This window comes from Dreissena polymorpha, chromosome 11 (assembly GCF_020536995.1).
Source record: "Dreissena polymorpha isolate Duluth1 chromosome 11, UMN_Dpol_1.0, whole genome shotgun sequence".
Lineage (NCBI taxonomy): Eukaryota > Metazoa > Mollusca > Bivalvia > Myida > Dreissenidae > Dreissena > Dreissena polymorpha.
The window spans coordinates 81,224,292-81,247,841 of record NC_068365.1 but is presented as its reverse complement, the minus strand read 5'-3'; the positions used below and the strand labels follow the sequence as shown (position 1 = coordinate 81,247,841).

The following is a 23,550-nucleotide window of genomic DNA, read 5'->3' as shown; positions in this document are numbered from 1 at the left end:
TTCATGCTGATCTAGCACAGGATTCCATTTGAGGTTCATGTAGGTAGGTTACATGCTGATCTAGCACATTATTCCATTTGAGGTTCACATAGGTAGGTTACATGCTGATCTAGCACAGGATTCCATTTGAGGATCACGTAGGTAGGTTACATGCTGATCTAGCACAGGATTCCATTTGAGGATCATGTAGGTAGGTTACATGCTGATCTAGCGCAGGATTCCATTTGAGGTTCATGAAGGTAGGTTACATGCTGATCTAGTGCAGGAATCCATTTAAGGTTCATGTAGGTAGGTTTCATGCTGATCTAGCACAGGATTCCATTTGAGGTTCATGTAGGTAGGTTACATGCTGATCTAGCCCAGGATTCCATTTGAGGTTCACATAGGTAGGTTACATGCTGATCTAGCACAGGATTCCATTTGAGATCCTTGTAGGTAGGTTACATGCTGATCTAGCCCAGGATTCCATTTGAGGTTCACATAGGTAGGTTACACGCTGATTTAGCCCAGGATTCCATTTAAGGTTCACTTAGGTAGGTTACATGCTGATCTAGCGCAGGATTCGATTTGAGGTTCATGTAGGTAGGTTTAATGCTGATCTAGAACATCATTCCATTTGAGGATCATGTAGGTATGTTGCATGCTGATCTAGCCCAGGATTCCATTTGAGGTTCACATAGGTATGTTGCATGCTGATCTAGCGCAGGATTCCATTTGAGGTTCACATAGGTAGGTTACATGCTGATCTAGCCCAGGATTCCATTTGAGGTTCACATAGGTATGTTGCATGCTGATCTAGCGCAGGATTCCATTTGAGGTTCACATAGGTAGGTTACATGCTGATCTAGCGCAGGATTCCATTTGAGGTTCACATAGGTAGGTTACATGCTGATCTAGCCCAGGATTCCATTTAAGGTTCACTTAGGTAGGTTACATGCTGATCTAGCGCAGGATTCGATTTGAGGTTCATGTAGGTAGGTTTAATGCTGATCTAGCACATCATTCCATTTGAGGTTCATGTAGGTAGGTTACATGCTGATCTAGCGCAGGATTCCATTTAAGGAACACGTAGGTAGGTTACATGCTGATCTAGCCAAGGATTCCATTTAAGGTTCATATAGGTAGGTTACATGCTGATCTAGCGCAGGATTCCATATGAGATCACGTAGGTAGGTTGCATGCTGATCTAGCGCAGGATTCCATTTAAGGTTCATGTAGGTAGGTTACATGCTGATCTAGCGCAGGATTCCATTTGAGGTTCACGTAGGTAGGTTTCATGCTGATCTAGCGCAGGATTCCATTTAAGGTTCATATAGGTAGGTTACATGCTGATCTAGCGCAGGATTCCATTTGAGGTTCATGTAGGTAGGTTGCATGCTGATCTAGCGCAGGATTCCATTTGAGGTTCACATACGTAGGTTACATGCTGATCTAGCGCAGGATTCCATTTGAGGTTCAAATAGGTAGGTTGCATGCTGATCTAGCGCAGGATTCCATTTGAGGTTCACATAGGTAAGTTTCATGCTGATCTAGCCCAGGATTCCATTTAAGGTTCATGTAGGTAGGTTACATGCTGATCTAGCGCAGGATTCCATTTGAGGTTCACCTAGGTAGGTTACATGCTGATTTAGCGCAGGATTCCATTTAAGGTTCACATAGGTATGTTGCATGCTGATCTAGCGCAGGATTCCATTTGAGGTTCAAATAGGTAGGTTGCATGCTGATCTAGCGCAGGATTCCATTTGAGGTTCACATAGGTAAGTTTCATGCTGATCTAGCCCAGGATTCCATTTAAGGTTCATGTAGGTAGGTTACATGCTGATCTAGCGCAGGATTCCATTTGAGGTTCACGTAGGTAGGTTTCATGCTGATCTAGCCCAGGATTCAATTTAAGGTTCATGTAGGTAGGTTACATGCTAATCTAGCGCAGGATTCCATTTAAGGTTCACGTAGGTAGGTTACTTGCTGATCTAGTGCAGGAATCCATTTAATGTTCATGTAGGTAGGTTTCATGCTGATCTAGCACAGGATTCCATTTGAGGTTCATGTAGGTAGGTTACATGCTGATCTAGCGCAGGATTCCATTTGAGGTTCACATAGGTAGGTTACATGCTGATTTAGCGCAGGATTCCATTTAAGGTTCACTTAGGTAGGTTACATGCTGATCTAGCGCAGGATTCGATTTGAGGTTCATGTAGGTAGGTTACATGCTGATCTAGCACATTATTCCATTTGAGGTTCACGTAGGTAGGTTACATGCTGATCTAGCGCAGGATTCCATTTGAGGTTCATGTAGGTAGGTTACATGCTGATCTAGCACATTATTCCATTTGAGGGTCACATAGGTAGGTTACATGCTGATCTAGCCCAGGATTCCATTTGAGGTTCACATAGGTAGGTTTCATGCTGATCTAGCGCAGGATTCCATTTGAGGTTCACATAGGTAGGTTACATGCTGATCTAGCGCAGGATTCCATTTGAGGTTCACGTAGGTTGGTTACATGCTGATTTAGCCCAGGATTCCATTTGAGGACCACGTAGGTAGGTTACATGCTGATCTAGCTAAGGATTCCATTTGAGGTTCATGTAGGTAGGTTACATGCTGATCTAGCGCAGGATTCCATTTGAGATTCACGTAGGTAGGTTGCATGCTGATCTAGCGCAGGATTCCATTTAAGGTTCATGTAGGTAGGTTACATGCTGATCTAGAGCAGGATTCCATTTGAGGTTCACAAACGTAGGTTTCATGCTGATCTAGCGCAGGATTCCATTTGAGGTTCACATAGGTAGGTTACATGCTGATCTAGCGCAGGATTCCATTTGAGGTTCACGTAGGTAGGTTTCATGCTGATCTAGCCCAGGATTCAATTTAAGGTTCATGTAGGTAGGTTACATGCTGATCTAGCGCAGGATTCCATTTAAGGTTCACATAGGTAGGTTACATGCTGATCTAGCGCAGGATTCCATTTGAGGTTCACGTTGGTAGGTTTCATGCTGATCTAGCGCAGGATTCCATTTAAGGTTCATATAGGTACGTTACATGCTGATCTAGCGCAGGATTCCATTTGAGGTTCACATAGGTAGGTTTCATGCTGATCTAGCGCAGGATTCCATTTAAGGTTCACATAGGTAGGTTACATGCTGATCTAGCGCAGGATTCCATTTGAGGGTCACATAGGTAGGTTGCATGCTGATCTAGCGCAGGATTCCATTTGAGGTTCACAAAGGTAGGTTGCATGGTGATCTAGCGCAGGATTCCATTTGAGGTTCACATAGGTAGGTTGCATGCTGATCTAACGCAGGATTCCATTTGAGGATCACGTAGGTAGGTTACATGCTGATCTAGTGCAGGATTCCATTTGAGGTTCACATAGGTAGGTTTCATTCTGATCTAGCGCAGGATTCCATTTGAGGTTCACATATGTAGGTTACATGCTGATCTAGCGCAGGATTCCATTTGAGGATCACGTAGGTAGGTTACATGCTGATCTAGCGCAGGATTCCATTTGAGGTTCAGGTAGGTAGGTTACATGCTGATCTAACGCAGGATTCTATTTGAGGTTCACATAGATAGGTTACATGCTGATCTAGCACAGGATTCCATTTGAGGATCATGTAGGTAGGTTACATGCTGATCTAGCGCAGGATTCCATTTGAGGGTCACATAGGTAGGTTGCATGCTGATCTAGCGCAGGATTCCATTTGAGGTTCACATAGATAGGTTACATGCTGATCTAGCGCAGGATTCCATTTGAGGTTCATGGGGTTAAGGTCACTAAAAGTAAAGAGTTTCCACTCAAAAACTTAAGAGTAGATGGAGATAATGTACTGTTATTCTATTTGAAGCTAATGAAATGAGTTCCTGCTCAATAACTTAAGTTTTGATGGAAGTATTTTGCTAAATTCTATTTGAAGATAGCTTACAGACAGATCATGGTAGGATTTCATGTGGTTCAAGTTCATTTTTACTGATAATAGAAAAATGTTTTCAGTACAATAATAAGAGTTTGGATGGAGATGATGTGCTGCTATATTGTTTGTATGTAGCTTAAGGGTGGACCTAGGTTGGAATTACATTTGGGGTTGTAGAGTCAAGGCATTGTTATTAAAAAAATAGGAATACAGTTACTGCCTAATTACTTGAGTTTGGATGAAATGGAGATATTTTGTTATAACTTTGTGTGTAGGTAGCTCATGAACAGACCTTGCTTTCAAAGTTTATGAAATGATCAAACCCTAAAAATCTAGTTTTTATTGGCATTGTCAATTTGTTTGTCCCCCACTATAGTAGTGGGGGACATATTGTTTTTGCCCTGTCTGTTGGTTGGTTGGTCTGTTGGTTGGTTGGTTGGTTGATTGGTCTGTTGGTTGGTTTGCGCCAACTTTAACATTTTGCAATAACTTTTGCTATATTGAAGATAGCAACTTCATATTTGGCATGCATGTGTATCTCATGAAGCTGCACATTTTGAGTGGTGAAAGGTCAAGGTCATCCTTCAAGGTCAGAGGTCAAATATATGTGGCCAAAATCACTCATTTTATGAATACTTATGCAATATTGAAGATAGCAACTTCATATTTGGCATGCATGTGTATCTCATGGAGCTGCACATTTTGAGTGGTGAAAGGTCAAGGTCATCCTTCAAGGTCAGAGGTCAAATATATGTGGCATAAATCGCTTATTTTATTAATACTTTTGCAATCTTGAAGATAGCAACTTGATATTTGGCATGCATGTGTATCTCATGGAGCTGCACATTTTGAGTGGTGAAAGGTCAAGGTCAATGTCATCCTTCAAGGTCAAAGCTCAAATATATTTGGCCCAAATCGCTTATTTTATGAATACTTTTGCAATATTGAAGATAGCAACTTGATATTTCATTTAATTTCCCGCAACAATTTCTATTCAGGCATGCATGTGTATCTCATGGAGCTGCACATTTTGAGTGGTGAAAGGTCAAGGTCATCCTTCAAGGTCAAAGGTCAAAAAAGCATTCTAAAACTTTAACCAAAACTTTAACCTTCTTCATAACTTTTGCAATATTGAACATAGCAACTTGATATTTGGCATGCATGAGTATCTCATGGAGCTGCAAATTTTGAGTGATGAAAGGTCAAGGTCATCCTTCAAGGTCAAAGGTCAAAAAAATAATTCAAAGGGGCACATTAGGGGGCATTGTGTTTCTGACAAACACATCTCTTGTTTGAAATATTGTATGGAATATTTGTTACTTTTAAGTGTTAATGGGCTTTAAGAATAGACAGTCTGCAGATTCTAATAATTACTATGTATGTTGATTAGTGTCGAGTTCCCTTTAAGAGTTTGACTGAAATTGAAGGTTCATTAAAGACAAATGTTTTGAAGTGACATACTCAAAACCATCTTATATTTTGCAAAATATTTCGTAAAATAAAATTGACCCATACAAATTCAGAGTTCCTTATACATGAGACTAGCTTCGGGCAGCGTGGGAAGAACGACAAATTCATGAGACACACACACATATGTCATGCTTCTGAAACTGCCTTAAGTCAATCTTCGTTCACTCGTAAATGTTGGGATATGGTGGCCGGAAATTCACATGGTATATATTGTGAAAAAAAATTTAATGAGCATTTTGCATCTCATTTAATTCATGTTACCAGACCACATCTAGCGTTTATATTTTGGCTATTGCTTTAAGGAAAATTGATTTTTTTTTATGTTTAACATTATTTTTCGAAATATTGTAAGAAATATTCGTTGATTTTAAGTGTTTATGGTCTTTTAAGTAAAGGTTACCTCATTGAACATTAATATATTCAAAGTTATTCTTCTCTGTGTTTCAGAAGCTTTAATATTAAAATGTACATGTTTTTTTTTCGACCTTCAATAGAGGTCTCCAATATAGCTAAACATTAAAGCTAATGTATGGTCATGAATGTCATGATGATACCAGTATTGAAATCCATGCCAGTTTCATTTTACACATTATTATCTATTTTGAAATTGTATAACTAGAACATTTACATTTCAAAAATGTTTAACCATGACTTGAGTGTTAATTTCATGAGAACAGTATCTATTGCAATAGAAGTCACCGCTTGGTAACATCCAACTTTAAAGAGACTTTTTTTTACAGATTTATGTACTTTTTAAAAAACATTGTTAAATTTATTTTGTAAGACAAACATTATATTTGAAATAGTTTAAAATAGTTATAATAACAAGGAATGATCATAAATATATTAAAATGTGCTGCCATGTCAGTGGTTCAAGACTTGTGGAAGGTTACTTGTGTCCCCCACTATAGTAGTGGGGGACATATTGTTTTTGCCCTGTCTGTTGGTCTGTCTGTTGGTCTGTCTGTTTGCGCCAACTTTAACATTTTGCAATAACTTTTGCTATATTGAAGATAGCAACTTCATATTTGGCATGCATGTGTATCTCATGAATCTGCACATTTTGAGTGGTGAAAGGTCAAGGTCATCCTTCAAGGTCAGAGGTCAAAGATATGTGGCCAAAATCGCTCATTTTATGAATACTTTTGCAATATTGAAGATAGCAACTTGATATTTGGCATGCATGTGTATCTCATGGAGCTGCACATTTTGAGTGGTGAAAGGTCAAGGTCATCCTTCAAGGTCAGAGGTCAAATATATGTGGCCCAAATTGCTTATTTTATAAATATTTTTGCAATATTGAAGATAGCAACATGATATTTGGCATGCATGTGCATCTCATGGAGCTGCACATTTTGAGTGGTGAAAGGTCAAGGTCAAGGTCATCCTTCAAGATCAGAGGTCAAATATATGTGGCCCAAATCGCTTATTTTATGAATACTTTTGCAATATTGAACATAGCAACTTGATATATGGCATGCATGTGTATCTCATGGAGCTGCACATTTTGAGTGATGAAAGGTCAAGGTCATCCTTCAAGGTCAGAGGTCAAATATATGTGGCCCAAATGGCTTATTTTATGAATACTTTTGCAATATTGAAGATAGCAACTTGATATTTGGCATGCATGTGTATCTCATGGAGCTGCACATTTTGAGAGGTGAAAGGTCAAGGTCATCCTTCAAGGTCAAATATATGGGTCAAAATTGCTCATGTAATGTCACTTCTGCAATATTGAAGCTAGCAATTTTATATTTGAAATGCATGTGTATCTCACGGAGCTGCACATTTTGAGTGGTGAAGGGTCAAGGTCAAGGTCATCCTTCAAGGTCAAACGCTATATAGGGGGACATTGTGTTTCACAAACACATCTTGTATTATTATATAATTCATAGATGAATGTAAGGACCCATAATTTTGATGTGTATATCGACAATGAAAGGCTTATGTATTCAACCTTGACAGTTTGTTGACTTAATACTGTTACATTTTGGAATGATAGCCTTCTGCTGACTTAACCCTTTGCATGCTGGGAAATTTGTTGTCTGCTAAAATGTCTTCTGCTGTATTTCTAAAATAATCATTTTCTTTAATTTTTTCAGAGAATACTATCAGAATAGCAAACAGTTTGGATCCAGATGAGACGCCACGTTTTGTGGCGTCTCATCTGGATCCAAACTGTTTGCAAAGGCCTTCAAAATTCGGTTCCAGCACTGAAAGGGTTAAGCATAGTTTTATTTTTGTTATTTCATACTGTCTTACCTATTAAGAGATATTGACCTTTATGTTACAAATGAACATATATTTTTATCCTGCACCAAAAGCAGAGGCATATAAAATTGGTATTATCTGTCCGTCTGTCCATCTGTTCACCTGTCAGTCCGTCTGTTCACATGTCAGTCCGTCCATCTGACTTTCACAAACCTTTTCAGGCTTTATCTCAGAAACTATATGAGATATCAACATGAAACTTAATTGGTGAATAGAAAGCAATGAAGAGAAGTGACATGCACAAGAACCATAACCCTTCACTTTCTTAAATGAGAGTTATTGCCCTTTGTATTATTTGTATCCTGTAACTTTTCAGGGCTATATCATGGATATGATACACACATTTCACATCAAACTTCAAGTGTGTGTAAAGATCTATGAGAAGAGGTGCCTGGCAAAAGAACCATAACCTAACACTTTCTAAATAAGAGTAATTGCCCTTTGGTGGTTTTGTATTATGTAACTTTTTAGCGTTATATCTCAGATACGCTACAAGATTTCAACATGAAATTTCTAGGGTGAATAGATGTGTGTATAAATAAGATTAAGTCGATGCATACAAACAATTACCCTACCCTATGTTTTTAAAAATGATACTGTATATATAGTCAACAAATTTGCTTGTTGCCATTATTGTCAGGGGTTATTTGAAAATATTGACCGATGACAATTGCTTGTTAAATTTGAGCTTCAATTGCTGAAATGTTTAAAAACTTGGACAAATGTTAAGAAGGTTTGTAGCTGTAGGGTCTAAACTTAATTTGTTTGCTGGCTGTTTATGGTCGAACAGCAGATGTTCAACACATTTATTTGAGTTCAAAGTCCTGTTTTGTTTATGCCTCAGAGGCTGATAGCCATTATATGGCAGCCAACATAATAAATATCTGCAAACTCCTATTTATTCTCTGTGATGCAATTTATTTAGTCATCCAAAATTATATTAAAGGCTCTGCAATTTCATCTGAGTTTAGGTTTTAATTTAAGCTTGTGGTATATGATGTTATACATCCTTATACTTCAGAGCTCTGAATATAAGTGACATATTAAAGCCTTACATGAGCAGAGCACACCTGAAACAACAGAGCCATGCTATGGGATAATGGTGCTTAATGCGGTCCACATAGGCTAATCAGGAAAACACTTTTTCACTTTTGTGGAATTTTTTGTTTGAAGCAGGTTGTTTCTTTACAAAAATCCAGACTAAACAGAAAGTTTCGCCTATGCTTAGACTGTTGGGACTACAGAGGCTGCCTATGCTTAGACTGTTGGGACTACAGAGGCTGCCTATGCTTAGACTGTTGGGACTACAGAGGCTGCCTATGCTTAGACTGTTGGGACTACAGAGGCTGCCTATGCTTAGACTGTTGGGACTACAGAGGCTGCCTATGCTTAGACTGTTGGGACTACAGAGGCTGCCTATGCTTAGACTGTTGGGACTACAGAGGCTGCCTATGCTTAGACTGTTGGGACTACAGAAAGTTTCGCCTATGCTTAGACTGTTGGGACTACAGAGGCTGCCTATGCTTAGACTGTTGGGACTACAGAAGTTTCGCCTATGCTTAGACTGTTGGGACTACAGAGGCTGCCTATGCTTAGACTGTTGGGACTACAGAAAGTTTTGCCTATGCTTAGACTGTTGGGACTTCAGAGGCTGCCTATGCTTAGACTGTTGGGACTACAGAAAGTTTCGCCTATGCTTAGACTGTTGGGACTACAGAGGCTGCCTATGCTTAGACTGTTGGGACTACAGAAAGTTTCGCCTATGCTTAGACTGTTGGGACTACAGAGGCTGCCTATGCTTAGACTGTTGGGACTACAGAAAGTTTCGCCTATGCATAGACTGTTGGGACTACAGAGGCTGCCTATGCTTAGACTGTTGGGACTACAGAGGCTGCCTATGCTTAGACTGTTGGGACTACAGAGGCTGCCTATGCTTAGACTGTTGGGACTACAGAAAGTTTCGCCTATGCTTAGACTGTTGGGACTACAGTGGCTGCCTATGCTTAGACTGTTGGGACTACAGAAAGTTTCGCCTATGCATAGACTGTTGGGACTACAGAGGCTGCCTATGCTTAGACTGTTGGGACTACAGAGGCTGCCTATGCTTAGACTGTTGGGACTACAGAGGCTGCCTATGCTTATACTGTTGGGACTACAGAGGCTGCCTATGCTTAGACTGTTGGGACTACAGAGGCTGCCTATGCTTAGACTGTTGGGACTACAGAGGCTAATCTGGCCTACTCTTTATACAAATGCTTTAAGCCCCATTTTTCCAGAGTGTGGCTTCTATTAACGACACAGTGAATGTTTGCATTAAATTGTCTGTTTCAGTGTTCCGCCAGGGGGACATAGGGACCAACTGGTACACGGTGCTGTCTGGTTCCCTGGAAGTTCAAATCTCCGAGAGTGGAGACCCTCGGGTGAGTACATCACATAGAAAAGAGCATGGCTCTGAGAAAATGGGTCATAACGCATGTGTGTAAAGTGTCATCCGTGATAAGCCTGTGAATTCCACACAGGATAATCAGGGGCAATATTTTCCTCCTAAAATGGACTTTTGCTTAGTAGAAAAATTACAATAAAAGCTGACAGTGTCTACAGTGTGTAAACTGAAATGACGCTTTACTCACTTGCGTTAAGTCCTGTTTTTTTAAAGCCATGCTCAAATTTTTAAAAGAACTAAAGCGTAATAGCAGGGTGCTGCCCCCTGGTCTTTTTTTCTTCCTCCATGCTGCCGCCATCCCCCCCCCCCATACCCTAGACATTTCAACACAAAATGTGTGAACTTTGATTGAAATTCAATGTATTTTGCAAATATTCAATGCCAAATGAAGACAATTCTTAGAAACTTAAATTCCAAGTGGTAGACAGTGAAATTCCTTGACTTATAAGAAAATGTCACAAGTCTGGTTCAACATTCCATCCTGACTCTTGAAGGCAGCACTCAATAAAAAGCTCTATTACATATATTGACTAAGCAGTGAGAATTTAAGACCATAAATAGCCTTCAATGAAGTCATGGTTGCCCATAAGAATACCATTTATGATGGGCCGTGCTCTGTGAAAAGGGGGCTTAATGCATGTGCGTAAAGTGTTGTCCCAGATTAGCCTGTGCAGTCTGCACACTTATCAGGCACAACATTTGACGGTTTTATGGTATTTATTGCTTACAGAAAGTCTCTTCTTAGCAAAAATTCAGTTAAGGCAGACAGTGGCATCCCTGATTAGCCTGTGCAGTCTGCACAGGCTAATCTGGGTCGACACTTTAAGCATATGCATTAAACCCCTTTTGAACAGAGCACGGCCCATGATGTATGTGAGTACATTTATTTGCTTCAACTGACAAATTGCAATGCAGGTTATGCGATCAGATGGATTGCAATGTATTGAAAATCTAACTTACATATAAATTCATTATTGTTAATTGTGGACAATTGTGCTTCTTATTAGTTCATTTTATTATAGTCCATTATCTTCAAAGAAGTCTTGATTCAAGTATTTAAAACACAGATAAACAAATATTTCCTCTTTTTCATTATATAGAATTATTCAGTCCAAATTTGTCACAGTCAAGGTCAAGAATGGGGGATAAATAATTATTTAAATATCTTTTTTATGGTAATAACTTGGGCATTAGATATCTAGGTATCATCTTTTAATACCAGTAGTACCTTTTTTGTATTCAATATAAAACATACAATGTATACATGTATATGATCACAACATCCCACCGAGGGAATATTCTTTAAATCTCCCCCAAAGACACCAAGTACTGGTTCTAGGCCCAGGAAATGGACTCAAGAGCGTTTATATAAGCCCTAGGCTTTCGATGCAACTGAGCTAAAATAAATAGGTTTAAACTAAACTATATGATATCACAAAGACAAGGTGATACCATGAAGCAGCAATAATTTAAACATGTTTTTCAAGATAATGCTATTATTTTCATATTTTTGAGCTTGTGTTTTCCTTTAAATTTACATGGTATTTTTCTTAAAATAGAACATTTCATACACAGTAGAAAGTGTAGTTGCTATTATCGTGTTATAAAGGAACATGAGCCCAACTTTTAGTATTGTTGTACACCAACTATCTATGTGGGTGAAGAAGAGGTTGAAAGTTTTGTTTGCAATATGAGTGTCAAAGAACAATTGTAACTTGTAATGGAGCATCTGTCAGTGTGTTTGTTAATGTAAAATGCAAGATTTTACCTGATTAAACGGTCTTTATTTTACACGCGTAATTTAAATGGGCAGCATGTGTTGATTTAATGGGATAGAAAACTGGTTACAACGGGAATCAATAAGAAGAATCTTGGGTTACAGATGACTTGTTATTATATAGCTTCAAGTTGTGTTACATACTGCGTTTTAATATGAAATACAATTGTTATAAATATAGGACTATTTAGATAATCAGGTTCGTTCCTTGTGATATGTTTGTCAGATGGTCAGTTTATGTTTGTCATATGTTTGTTAATTTTGTGGTAAGCTTATATCTCCGATATGGGCCATGCTTTGTGAAAAGGGGGTTTAATTCATGTGCGTAAAGTAATGTCCCAGATTAGCCTGTGCATACACTTTCGTCCTAAACTAGATTTTTGCTTAGAAGAGACTTCCTTGAAATGAAAAATATCATAAAAGCGGATGATGAGCAGTCCACAAAGGCTAATCTGGGACGACACTGTACACACATGTATTAAACTCCCTTTTCACAGATCATGGCCCATATGTATGTTAGGTGTTCACTTCATGTCTGTAATATGCTCCTGACATATGAATGTTAGGTGTTCACTTCATGTCTGGAATATGCTCCTCCCATATGTATGTTAGGTGTTCACTTCATGTCTGGAATATGCTCCTCCCATATGTATGTTAGGTGTTCACTTCATGTCTGGAATATGCTCCTCAGATTAGTTTTCTTGAAAGTGGATACAATTTGGTGGTCGGGTCATCCGGTCCAGCAAATTAACAGCAACTACAGGTCCAAAACTAAAGTTGCTGGTCTGACCTTTAGAAGGCTTTACTATTAATTGTTGCTGAGTTATTATGTTTATTGTGCACTACCAAAAGCTGTGCATAAAAAGCAATTGTAAACTGTGTCTCTTAAAAACAAGAAATATATAAATGGACGCTAATAAAACTGTTTTGAATGTTTAATGAGCTTTTATGACTAAATACTTTCATTTCGGTAAGTATGTACTCCAAGACATTCTCAAAGTTCAGTGTCACCACTCAATGTCATCAGTTTGATAGTCCAAGCATAGTCTAAGCATTCCATGTCCAGTTCAATGTCACCAGTTTGATAGTCCAGGCATTCCATGTCCAAGCCAATGTCAATGTCACCAGTTTGATAGTCCAGGCATTCCATGTCCAAGCCAATGTCAATGTCACCAGTTTGATAGTCCAGGCATTCCATGTCCAAGCCAATGTGAATGTCACCAGTTTGATAGTCCAGGCATTCCATGTCCAAGTCAATGTCTCCAGTTTGATAATCCAGGCATTCCATGTCCAAGTCGATGATGTCCAGGCATTCCATGTGCAAGTCAATATCACCAGTTTGATCACATGCATGATTGTCTTAATCAATTATGGGCTATGCAACTAATGCAAGTTATCTGTATGTCTTCACCTTCAATGCTTTAAGGCTGAACCACAATTGAGCGGCGTTCTTGGAATAATGGACTTGAGGCTTGTGCAAGCAAATCAGGGACAACACTTTCTGCTTTTATGGAATTCATAGCATTAAAAGGAAATCTCTTCTGAACAAAATTCTAGTCTAGTCAAAAAATGTACCCATATTGAGAAAGTCAATCATTTAGCTAAAATGAAAGCTTGCCAGCAATGCTCACATGGATTGAGCAAACAAAATATGAATTGTAAAAAATCCACCCTAATAAATACTGTTAAAAATATGCATCTTAGTATGAAAAGTAAAGAAAATGATTTTTATAAATAAATGTTGTTGTAAAGTTCCATTAGCTGCAACAGCTAGGTGAGTTTATTATGCTCCCCCAAAAAAAATTGGGGGGAGCATATAGTCGCCGCTTCGTCTGTCCCTCCGTGTTTCCGTCCGTGCACAATTTTTGTCTGGGCTATTTCTCAGCAAATAATGACTGGAATTCGATGAAACTTTATGGGAAGCTTCACTACCAAGAGGAGATGTGCAATGATCAGCCGGTTCTGGTCGGATGATTTTTCACAGAGTTATGGCCCTTTTAAATTTTCCATTAAGTGTACATATAGTGCAATTCTTGTCCGGGCTATTTCTCAGCAACTAATGGCCGAAATTCAATGAAACTTAATGGGAAGCTTCACTACCAAGAGGAGATGTGCAATTTATCAGCGGGTTTTGGTCGGATGATTTTTCACAGAGTTATGGCCCTTTGAAGTTTTCTATAAAAAAATTATTGTCCCCCATAACTACTGTGCCCTCAAGACATTTCCTTTTATCTGAATATATAGTGCAATATTGTGACAAAAAAAACTTTGGAGAGAATCACCCATCTCTGACTTATTTGTATGTTTGTTTTAAGAGGTTTGTCACCTTGTGGTCCAAAATAAGTCTACTGAATTGTCCTTCCCTCTGACTCTTCAATCACACCCTTGAATTCTTTTTCCTCTCAGGACTCCATCCAGCTGTGCACACTGGGACCAGGCACCTCATTTGGAGAGTCTGTGCTGACCAATCGGCCGCGACATGCAACCATCATCACGCGTGACTACACAGAGTTGATAAGGGTCGAACAAAAGGACTTCAAAGTCCTGTGGGAGGTAAACTTTGAACCTCTAAGGCTTTATGTCTAAATTTATAAATCAATTTCTGTTTAAAATAATTAAAAAAATAATATATTAATAATTTTTTATAATTTAATAAGTAATTGATTCCATATTCTTAAACTCAGCATGACCCGTAAACGCATAGTTAAAGCTTGAATTTGTATCCGTTATGCATGCTCAGTTTCATGGTGTGCACATGTGTAACAGCTTCTAGCTTTAATGTCAATGTTTAACCCATTTTCTGGTCAGAAAATATACACGTATGTAATCATGGTACAATATGTGTAATGTATCAATAAAGGCCAGTAATTTATGAGACATTGATTAAGATTTGGGAACATACGTTCACTTTTTACAGAATTATAAACTCTACAAGAATTCATCCTCTAGTGGACATGTAGAGATGGGAACCAAGCACATTGTGTTTCAAACTCTACAGCTTATATTTATAAATGTCCTAATGTTGGAAAAATACACACCTCATGTTGAAAAAATACACAAAGATATTTACAGGTTTTGTAATATGAACCATGTTTTATTAAAATTCCACCAAATATAAATCACAATTTCTTCATAAAAAGAAATAGGACATTGTTAAGCAACATAATTCCATAAAACATACAGACACATCATATTTAGCTCATCTGATCTCCACAAGTGTGGTCAGACAGTGTTTGGAGGCGTCAGCCATTGGTCATGTTGTGTCTGTCGTCAATTTTTTGCTCATCACCATGCAAGCTTACACATTTTTTGTTCAATCTTTATCAAAGTAGGTAAGAATGTTTATCTTGAACATATCTGGTCTGATTTTTAATCTGGGTCACGTGTATCCAAAAAACTAGGTCACCAGGTCAAATCTAAGATAAACCTTGTAACCCTTCTAGAAGCTATGTTTATTAATCAATCTCCATTAAACTTGGTCACATTCTTTATATTTACAACATCTAAGCCATGTTTGAATCTGGATCAGGTGGGGTCAAAAACTAGGTCAACACATATGTCTTTGAAAATTGTTGTAAACTGAACTCAGATGAACAATTCAGGGCCTTCAAAGCCCTTTTGTTTTTATTCTTTACAATTATAAGGGAATTGCATATATAACCTTTCTCTTCACTAAAATAATGATTTATTAATTAAATTTTACGTCTCAATATTGGTGTTTTGGCGGCTGTTATACGTCAAACAAATGTTTAATACTTAAACCCCAGATTCTTCTATTACATTACATTAAGTAACCATCTATTAATTGCATAGTTGTCATCTTCCCATTCGTCAAATGCTGACTTTGTAACTTCTTCACTTTTGTCAGGTGCTTACTGAGTAACTTCTACACCTTTTTCAGGTGGTTACTTAATTTATTCTTCGCTTTTGTCAGGTTGTTTCTTAATATTGTCTTCACTTTTGTCAGGTGCTTACTTATTCTTCACTTTTGTCAGGACCTTACTCAATATCGTCTTCACTTTTGTCAGGTGCTTACTTATTCTTCACTTTTGTCAGGACCTTACTCAATATCGTCTTCACTTGTGTCAGGTGCTTATTTAACATATTCTTCAATTTTGTCGATTGCTTATATTTCTCTTCACTTTTTGTTAGGGGCTAAATAAATATCTTCTTCACTTTTGTCAGGTTCTTGCTTAATATCTACTTTGCTTTTGTGAGGTGCTACCTTTGTAACTTCTTCACTTATGACTAAAATTGGGAAATTTGTGGTTAATTAATATTTTCAAATAAATACTTTAAAATTTAGAACAAACGAGTGTTGTTTATTGCTACGGTTCAACTTAGAGATCTTATTACGCAAATGATCTGAGTGTTGTGATTCATTCATTTTTAAATAGCTTTTTTATTTCTATAAATCTTCAATTGGGAAACTTTGGCATTTCTTTGGGGAAAAAAATGCTTTTGGAGATGGGAATGGGGTGAAATGCCCCAAATTTGCCTCAAAATATACTGGCTTTAATTAATTCTGACCCATTATCCTAACCCTCTAACAGTAACACGTTACAGATATTGTTAGGTATAAGTGTACCTTCAATTTGCGACGTAATTCCTTGTTTTCTTTTCAGTTCCAAAGTTCATATTGAAAGACAAACTTCCAGTGTCAATACTTACATATGGCATTTGGTCAAAGATTTTGGTAGCAATACAGCAATCTTTCTACTTCTGTAAGGTGGAAGCTTAAATATCTGAAAGACCATGAGCAGAGGAGATGGTTTAATAAAAGCTTAATTTTATATGCAATGGCATTCTTTGGATGTTGGAATGTTTGCCCAGGATTGTGCCCCGGAATGATTCTGGTATTTCGGCCAACTCCTGCTAAACAAATGGTAAATAGTTCCTGTTATGTATTTTCATATTAGGATTTTTATGTAAGCAAATATATTATAATAAATAATTAATTTAAGCACATTTTCTATTCTACAGTTATTTGGAAAGTTGCATACTCATGGAGAAGGCATAATGGCTAGCAGACTTCAGCTCTTTAGTTCCTATTTTAACAAATGTAATGTACAAGTAAAGACATTTATATACCTCCAAAACAGTGCGCTCATGGGAACAAGTACCTTTAATTTTCCCTGGATGTATTTTACAATGTTTCTTTTACAAGCTTATTGGCAATACCTGGTATAGCAAACAATGAAACTCCAGAAATACTATAAGTAGAAACATTCTTGTTCTCAACCATTATTATTTATGGTAGAATACCAACTCAATAAACATAATGATTTAAAACATAAAATGATTAAAACTGGGACCGGTCAATGCCAAGCTGTCCATTAAGTTCTCCTGGATGTATCTTGGTTGAGTCCTAGATATAATGTGATGTAGATTAGACCTACAGGTGAGACCTACAGGACATCCCACCATAATTGGCTTAAGCCTCTTATGTTGTAATCTGGGCTGAGTGTATTTGTTGTCTTCACACCTATTCAGTCAGGTTCCGGGTGTTATATGGCAAGGTCAATGGCCGGTGATATTTTGGTCTGATTTTTAATTTAATCTCCTGCACAAATATTTTCGCATGTTAACATTTATATTGTTTTGCACATCTGAACTTTAATACTAAGTTTCAAAACTCGCCTAAATTTGCATTTTAATGTGATTATTTCTTTATTTTTTTATGTATGAATTTGTATTTCAAAAATAATGAAATGGTTAAATTGCTATTTTAGGAATACATAAGTTTTAATTGTTATTTATTTAAAACACATAAACAATTTGCAATTTTCTTGTGCAAAATAAAGAATTTACATTATAAGCAAAACTCTTCAGTTACACATTTAAGACCCTTGTATTTGTCTTGCTACTGAAGGGAGATAATTATTTTGATCCAATACTGGTCTGTCTGAAGAGTTTCCTGTTCCTTACTGTCTTTATTTTTAGATCTATTGAATTGCATGATTTGATTTTTAAATGTTTTTTGGTGCATCAATTATTTTATTATGGAATGTCCCATATCCAAAAATGAAGTGCCAATTTTGAAATTAATATGTTTGGTGATATTTTATAAAACTACGTTTGAGTGCATTGGTTGCAGATATAGGACCACCCATAATGTTTTTCCTATGATGCTTTTTAGCTCATCTATTTTTTGAAAAAAATTTATGAACTATTGTCATCACCTTGGCGTCGGCGTCCGGTTAAGTTTTGCGTTTAGGTCCACTTTTCTCAGAAAGTATCAATGCTATTGCATTCAAACTTGGTACACTTACTTACTATCATGAGGGGACTGGGCAGGCAAAGTTAGATAACTCTGGCGTGCATTTTGACTGAATTATGTGCCCTTTTTATACTTAGAAAATTGAAAATTTTGGTTAAGTTTTGCGTTTAGGTCCACTTTTTTCAGAAAGTATCAATGCTATTGCATTCAAACTTGGTACACTTACTTACTATCATGAGGGGACTGGTCAGGAAAAGTTAGATAACTCTGGCGTGCATTTTGACAGAATTATGTGCCCTTTTTATGCTTAAAAAATTGAAAATTTTGGTTAAGTTTTGTGTTTAGGTCCATTTTATTCCTTAAGTATCAAAGCTATTGCTTTTATACTTGCACCACTTACTAACTATCATAAGGGGACTGTGCAGGCAAAGTAATGTAACTCTGACTGGCATTTTGACAGAATTATGTGCCCTTTTTATACTTAGAAAATTGAAAATTTGGTCAAGTTTTGTGTTTAGGTCCACTTTATTCCTACAGTATCAAGGCTATTGCTTTCAAACTTAAAATACTTTCATGCTATCATGAGGTTAATATACCTGGCAAGTTGAATTTTACCTTGACCTTTGAATGACCTTGACTCTCAAGGTCAAATTATTAAATTTTGCTAAAATTGCCATAACTTCTTGATTTATGATTAGATTTGATTGATACTTTGACAAAACTACTCTTACCTGACATACCACAATAGACTCCACGCCGTGCCCCCCCCCCCCCCAATCCCCCCCCCTATTTTTTTTTTATTTTTATTTTTTTAAGATCATCTCACAAATGACCACCACACCCTCACACTATACCCCCCCACCCCCCTAATTTTTTTTTTTAAACGGTTAAAAAACACAACTATTTATTTTTATTATTTTATGTTTGAAATACCGTCCAACCATCGCACCCAAGAATCCCCTCCCCCCACCCCCCCCCCCTTTTCCCACCCGAATCCCCCCCCCCCCCCCCCCCTAATTTTTTTTTTTTTTTTTTTGTAAGATCATCTCACAAATTACCACCACACCCTCACACTATACCCCCCCCCCACCCCACCTCACCCCTCAAATTTTTATTTTTTTTGAAACGGTTAAAAAACTTAACTATTTATTTTTATTATTTTATGTTTGAAATACTGTCCAACCATCGCACCCAAGAATCCCCCCCCCCCACCCCCCTTTCCCCAACCGAATCCCCCCGCCCCCCTAATTTTTTTTTTTTTTTTGTAAAATCATCTCACAAATTACCACCACACCCTCACACTATACCCCCCCCCACCTCACCCCCCAATTTTATTTTTTTTTGAAACGGTTAAAAAACACAAATATTTATTTTTATTATTTTATGTTGTTTGAAATACCGTCCAACCATCGCACCCAAGAATCCCCCACCCCTTTCCTCCCCCCCCCGACCGATTTTTTATTTTGTTTTTGCATTTTTTGCGCATTTTTGGAAGATAATGTAATAAATGTCCACACACTCACACTTTACACCCCTCTTCACTGCACCCCTTCCTCCTTTGTGATTGAAAATGAGAGTCCGTTCACCTTTAAAAAGAAAATAGATGAGCGGTCTGCACCCACAAGGCGGTGCTCTTGTTCTTAAATAGTGCATTTGTAAAATTACTTCAAGTACTTAAAAAAAAACTACCAAATAAGCATTATATGCAAAAGTACACATCACTCAAACAACTTTTTTACTTTCAAGGTTTTTTTGGGGGCCAAATGTAGGGCCAAAATTCAACCCTATTCCTAATCTCCAAAAGTATATATTTTTCCAAAATGACACTCTAAAATTCACAATTTAAGGTTTCCAAAATAAAAAAAATAAAACATACATTTTAAAGTTTAGTTTTCGCTATATCCAGATCAATTATTTGAGCTGAAAAATACAATAATAATAAAAAAAATTTTTGCTCAATTGCAAAGTATTAGTTAGCCAAAAATAAAATGATCCCAATTTTATCAAATTTAACAAATCCATTGTTCGTCCATAGGGCCCCTATCCCATTACACAATTTTGAAAAATAACTGGGCTCATTACTGTTACTTATTCAAACACAACATAAGAAACACACACAGATAAACATCACAACTATTTAAAGTCATTGAATGTAACAAGATGACACATAATGAATGAATGAAGGTAATATGAGTGATAAAATGACAGCCTTAGGCTGTGAAACTTGCATCCTCAAATTGTCAATAATAGTCAATTTGGCTCCTTCAACTGCAGGGTGATCAAATTAAATCTTTTGTGTTTAGTCAGTAAACTGTTTATACTAGATTTGACAAATGAAGTTCTTTTAAAGGGACATTTTCACAGTTTTGCAAAATGATGATTTTCAATCAAATTGTCATAGATATATGAGATGTTCACAGTTTTGCAAAATGACGATTTTCAAACTGAGTATCATACATAAAAAAAGTGAACTCAACTAGAAAGCAAATAATAACTGCCCTGAGTAAAATAAATGTTATTAAAAATTTGGCTCATAAATGTTTAATCACCATTTGGTATTGATCAAATAATAAAGGATTTGTAATGCTTTTCCTTGATAATTTTGACACTTTTAATGCTATTTTAAAAAGTTAAGATTATTTAAAACAATATGGATATACAAGTAGTATGATTATCACATTTTCAAAGACTCAACAATCTGTAAACAAGTCACTTTAACATCAATGGAGAGATAATGGTGCCCTAACATTTTCCCACTCAACCTTAAGGTGTTAAGGTTACACATAATCCTTTCCATTTCTTTTCATTGATGACAATATTATCATAACAATAATACACAACAGTGTCCTTTTGGGGGATAAAGTGATTATCCTTTTGCCATGTTAAACCTGAAGATGGGTTTTATAAAGATTGAATGCCAATTCAGTCAACTGTACACACAGGATTTTTATGACTTAAACCCTGCACCAGTAACTTTGCCTGTACACTTTATACTAAGGCATTAGGTTTCAAAGCTGTCAGTTGTGCAAAATACACGGCCTAGTTAGTAGTGAAGTACATAGGGCCAGTTATAGTGAAGGGGGACACTTGAAGTGTTTAAACCCCATGTGGAAATTGTTTGTGTGGCATTGGAAACTCTACCGCTTTGAGGCGGGAATTTAAATATAAATCAGGGCATGGAGTAATGAAATAATTCAGTAGTGTGCTAGAACATGTAAACAGATGCATGGTTTGAGTGGAAAATGAGGACAACATTGTGGAAAGTTTAATTGAATGAAAAATTCTCTTTTAATAATGAATAAGTTTCAAGCTCGAAGAAAATTAACAGGAGCCAAAGCTGAGAGATGAAAAGTGGAACCAAATATGTTTTTTAAGTATATTCTGCATGAGTGTCTTTGATGAAGTGTTTCTTCCAGTGTTTCAACTCTGCAGCAGATGCCAGGAACTGCTTTGAAAAGCAGTGAAGCGCAGGAAATAAAAATCAAAGTGGATTTTCATATGTTGAAAATCTTTCAGTCATATTTTGAAGCACTTGGATTCTTTAGATGCTGTGGATATTCTTTCCTATGAAAGGTATGTACCTTGGTAAATCTGTTATTGAGCTTTATAGTTCACATTTTAATTTTGTGTGTTACATGTATGCTTTGTTAGTATTTGCAATGTCATTCAGCCACTATTTAGATATATTAATTGTTATACATTTTAGCATTTTAATTTCCTTCATGTCCATATTTGCAGCTTTGATTGTTATAGGGAATGTGATAGGCTAGTTCTTTTTAGCCATAAGTTATAAGAACAATTACGATACAATCTGAGGGACCACATAGAACAGCCTGCATGTTGTGGGATAGGTTGTTAATGTATTGTAATACAATACAACAATATAAGATTTGGTGAAATTTAATTCTTCACTGTAATACCTGCATCATCAGATAACAAACAATTTGTTATGAAAATAGGAGTTTAACAACACAGGTTTTGATTATCATTATTACAGGTACCCTTTGGTTTCTTATGATTTTCAACTGAGATGAAATGAGCACTGACATGCATTGAATATTTATGAATATAAGTATCAATTAATATCCATATGCAGAAAATATTTTAGCCATGCTTTGTAAATAGGGGGCTTAATGCGTGTGTGTATAGGGTAGTCCTGGATTAGCCTGTGCTAGAGGGCTTAATTCATGTGTGTGTATAGGGTAGTCCTGGATTAGCCTGTGCTAGGGGGCTTAATGCATGTGTGTATAGGGTAGTCCTGGATTAGCCTGTGCTAGGGGGCTTAATGCATGTGTGTATAGGGTAGTCCTGGATTAGCCTGTGCTAGGGGGCTTAATTCATGTGTGTATAGGGTAGTCCTGGATTAGCCTGTGCTAGGGGGCTTAATGCGTGTGTGTATTGGGTAGTCCTGGATTAGCCTGTGCTAGGGGGCTTAATGCATGTGTGTATAGGGTAGTCCTGGATTAGCCTGTGCTAGGGGGCTTAATGCGTGTGTGTATAGGGTAGTCCTGGATTAGCCTGTGCTAGGGGGCTTAATGCATGTGTGTATAGGGTAGTCCTGGATTAGCCTGTGCTGAGGGCTTAATGCATGTGTGTATAGGGTAGTCCTGGATTAGCCTGTGCTAGGGGGCCTAATGCATGTGTGTATAGGGTAGTCCTGGATTAGCCTGTGCTAGGGGGCCTAATGCATGTGTGTATAGGGTAGTCCTGGATTAGCCTGTGCTAGGGGGCCTAATGCATGTGTGTATAGGGTAGTCCTGGATTAGCCTGTGCTGAGGGCTTAATGCATGTGTGTATAGGGTAGTCTTGGATTAGCCTGTGCTAGGGGGCCTAATGCATGTGTGTATAGGGTAGTCCTGGATTAGCCTGTGCTGAGGGCTTAATGCATGTGTGTATAGGGTAGTCCTGGATTAGCCTGTGCTGAGGGCTTAATGCATGTGTGTATAGGGTAGTCCTGGATTAGCCTGTGCTGAGGGCTTAATGCATGTGTGTATAGGGTAGTCCTGGATTAGCCTGTGCTAGGGGGCCTAATGCATGTGTGTATAGGGTAGTCCTGGATTAGCCTGTGCTGAGGGCTTAATGCATGTGTGTATAGGGTAGTCCTGGATTAGCCTGTGTTGAGGGCTTAATGCATGTGTGTATAGGGTAGTCCTGGATTAGCCTGTGCTGAGGGCTTAATGCATGTGTGTATAGGGTAGTCCTGTATTAGCCTGTGCTAGGGGGCCTAATGCATGTGTGTATAGGGTAGTCCTGGATTAGCCTGTGCTAGGGGGCCTAATGCATGTGTGTATAGGGTAGTCCTGGATTAGCCTGTGCTAGGGGGCCTAATGCATGTGTGTATAGGGTAGTCCTGGATTAGCCTGTGCTGAGGGCTTAATGCATGTGTGTATAGGGTAGTCCTGGATTAGCCTGTGCTAGGGGGCCTAATGCATGTGTGTATAGGGTAGTCCTGGATTA

General features: G+C 37.6%; 1 protein-coding gene and 1 long non-coding RNA gene across 3 annotated transcripts in view; both read left to right on the top strand.

Moving 5' to 3' along the window:
- The window catches only part of LOC127850765 (rap guanine nucleotide exchange factor 4-like), a 152,949-nt gene that overhangs the window by 56,395 nt on the left and 73,004 nt on the right, over positions 1–23,550 (top strand). Inside the window, exons 4-5 of one of the 2 annotated variants that reach the window (XM_052384055.1) lie at positions 9,985–10,073; positions 14,280–14,426. In XM_052384055.1, coding sequence (XP_052240015.1) covers positions 9,985–10,073; positions 14,280–14,426 — 236 coding nt within the window. Of the gene's footprint in view, positions 1–9,984; positions 10,074–14,279; positions 14,427–21,104; positions 21,667–23,550 lie in introns of those variants that run through there. The other variant, XM_052384054.1, reaches the window with a different exon arrangement.
- LOC127850771 (uncharacterized) lies at positions 6,282–7,223 on the top strand. Its single transcript, XR_008035441.1, has 3 exons — positions 6,282–6,611; positions 6,758–6,783; positions 6,930–7,223. It is a non-coding gene; the product is annotated as an uncharacterized LOC127850771 (long non-coding RNA).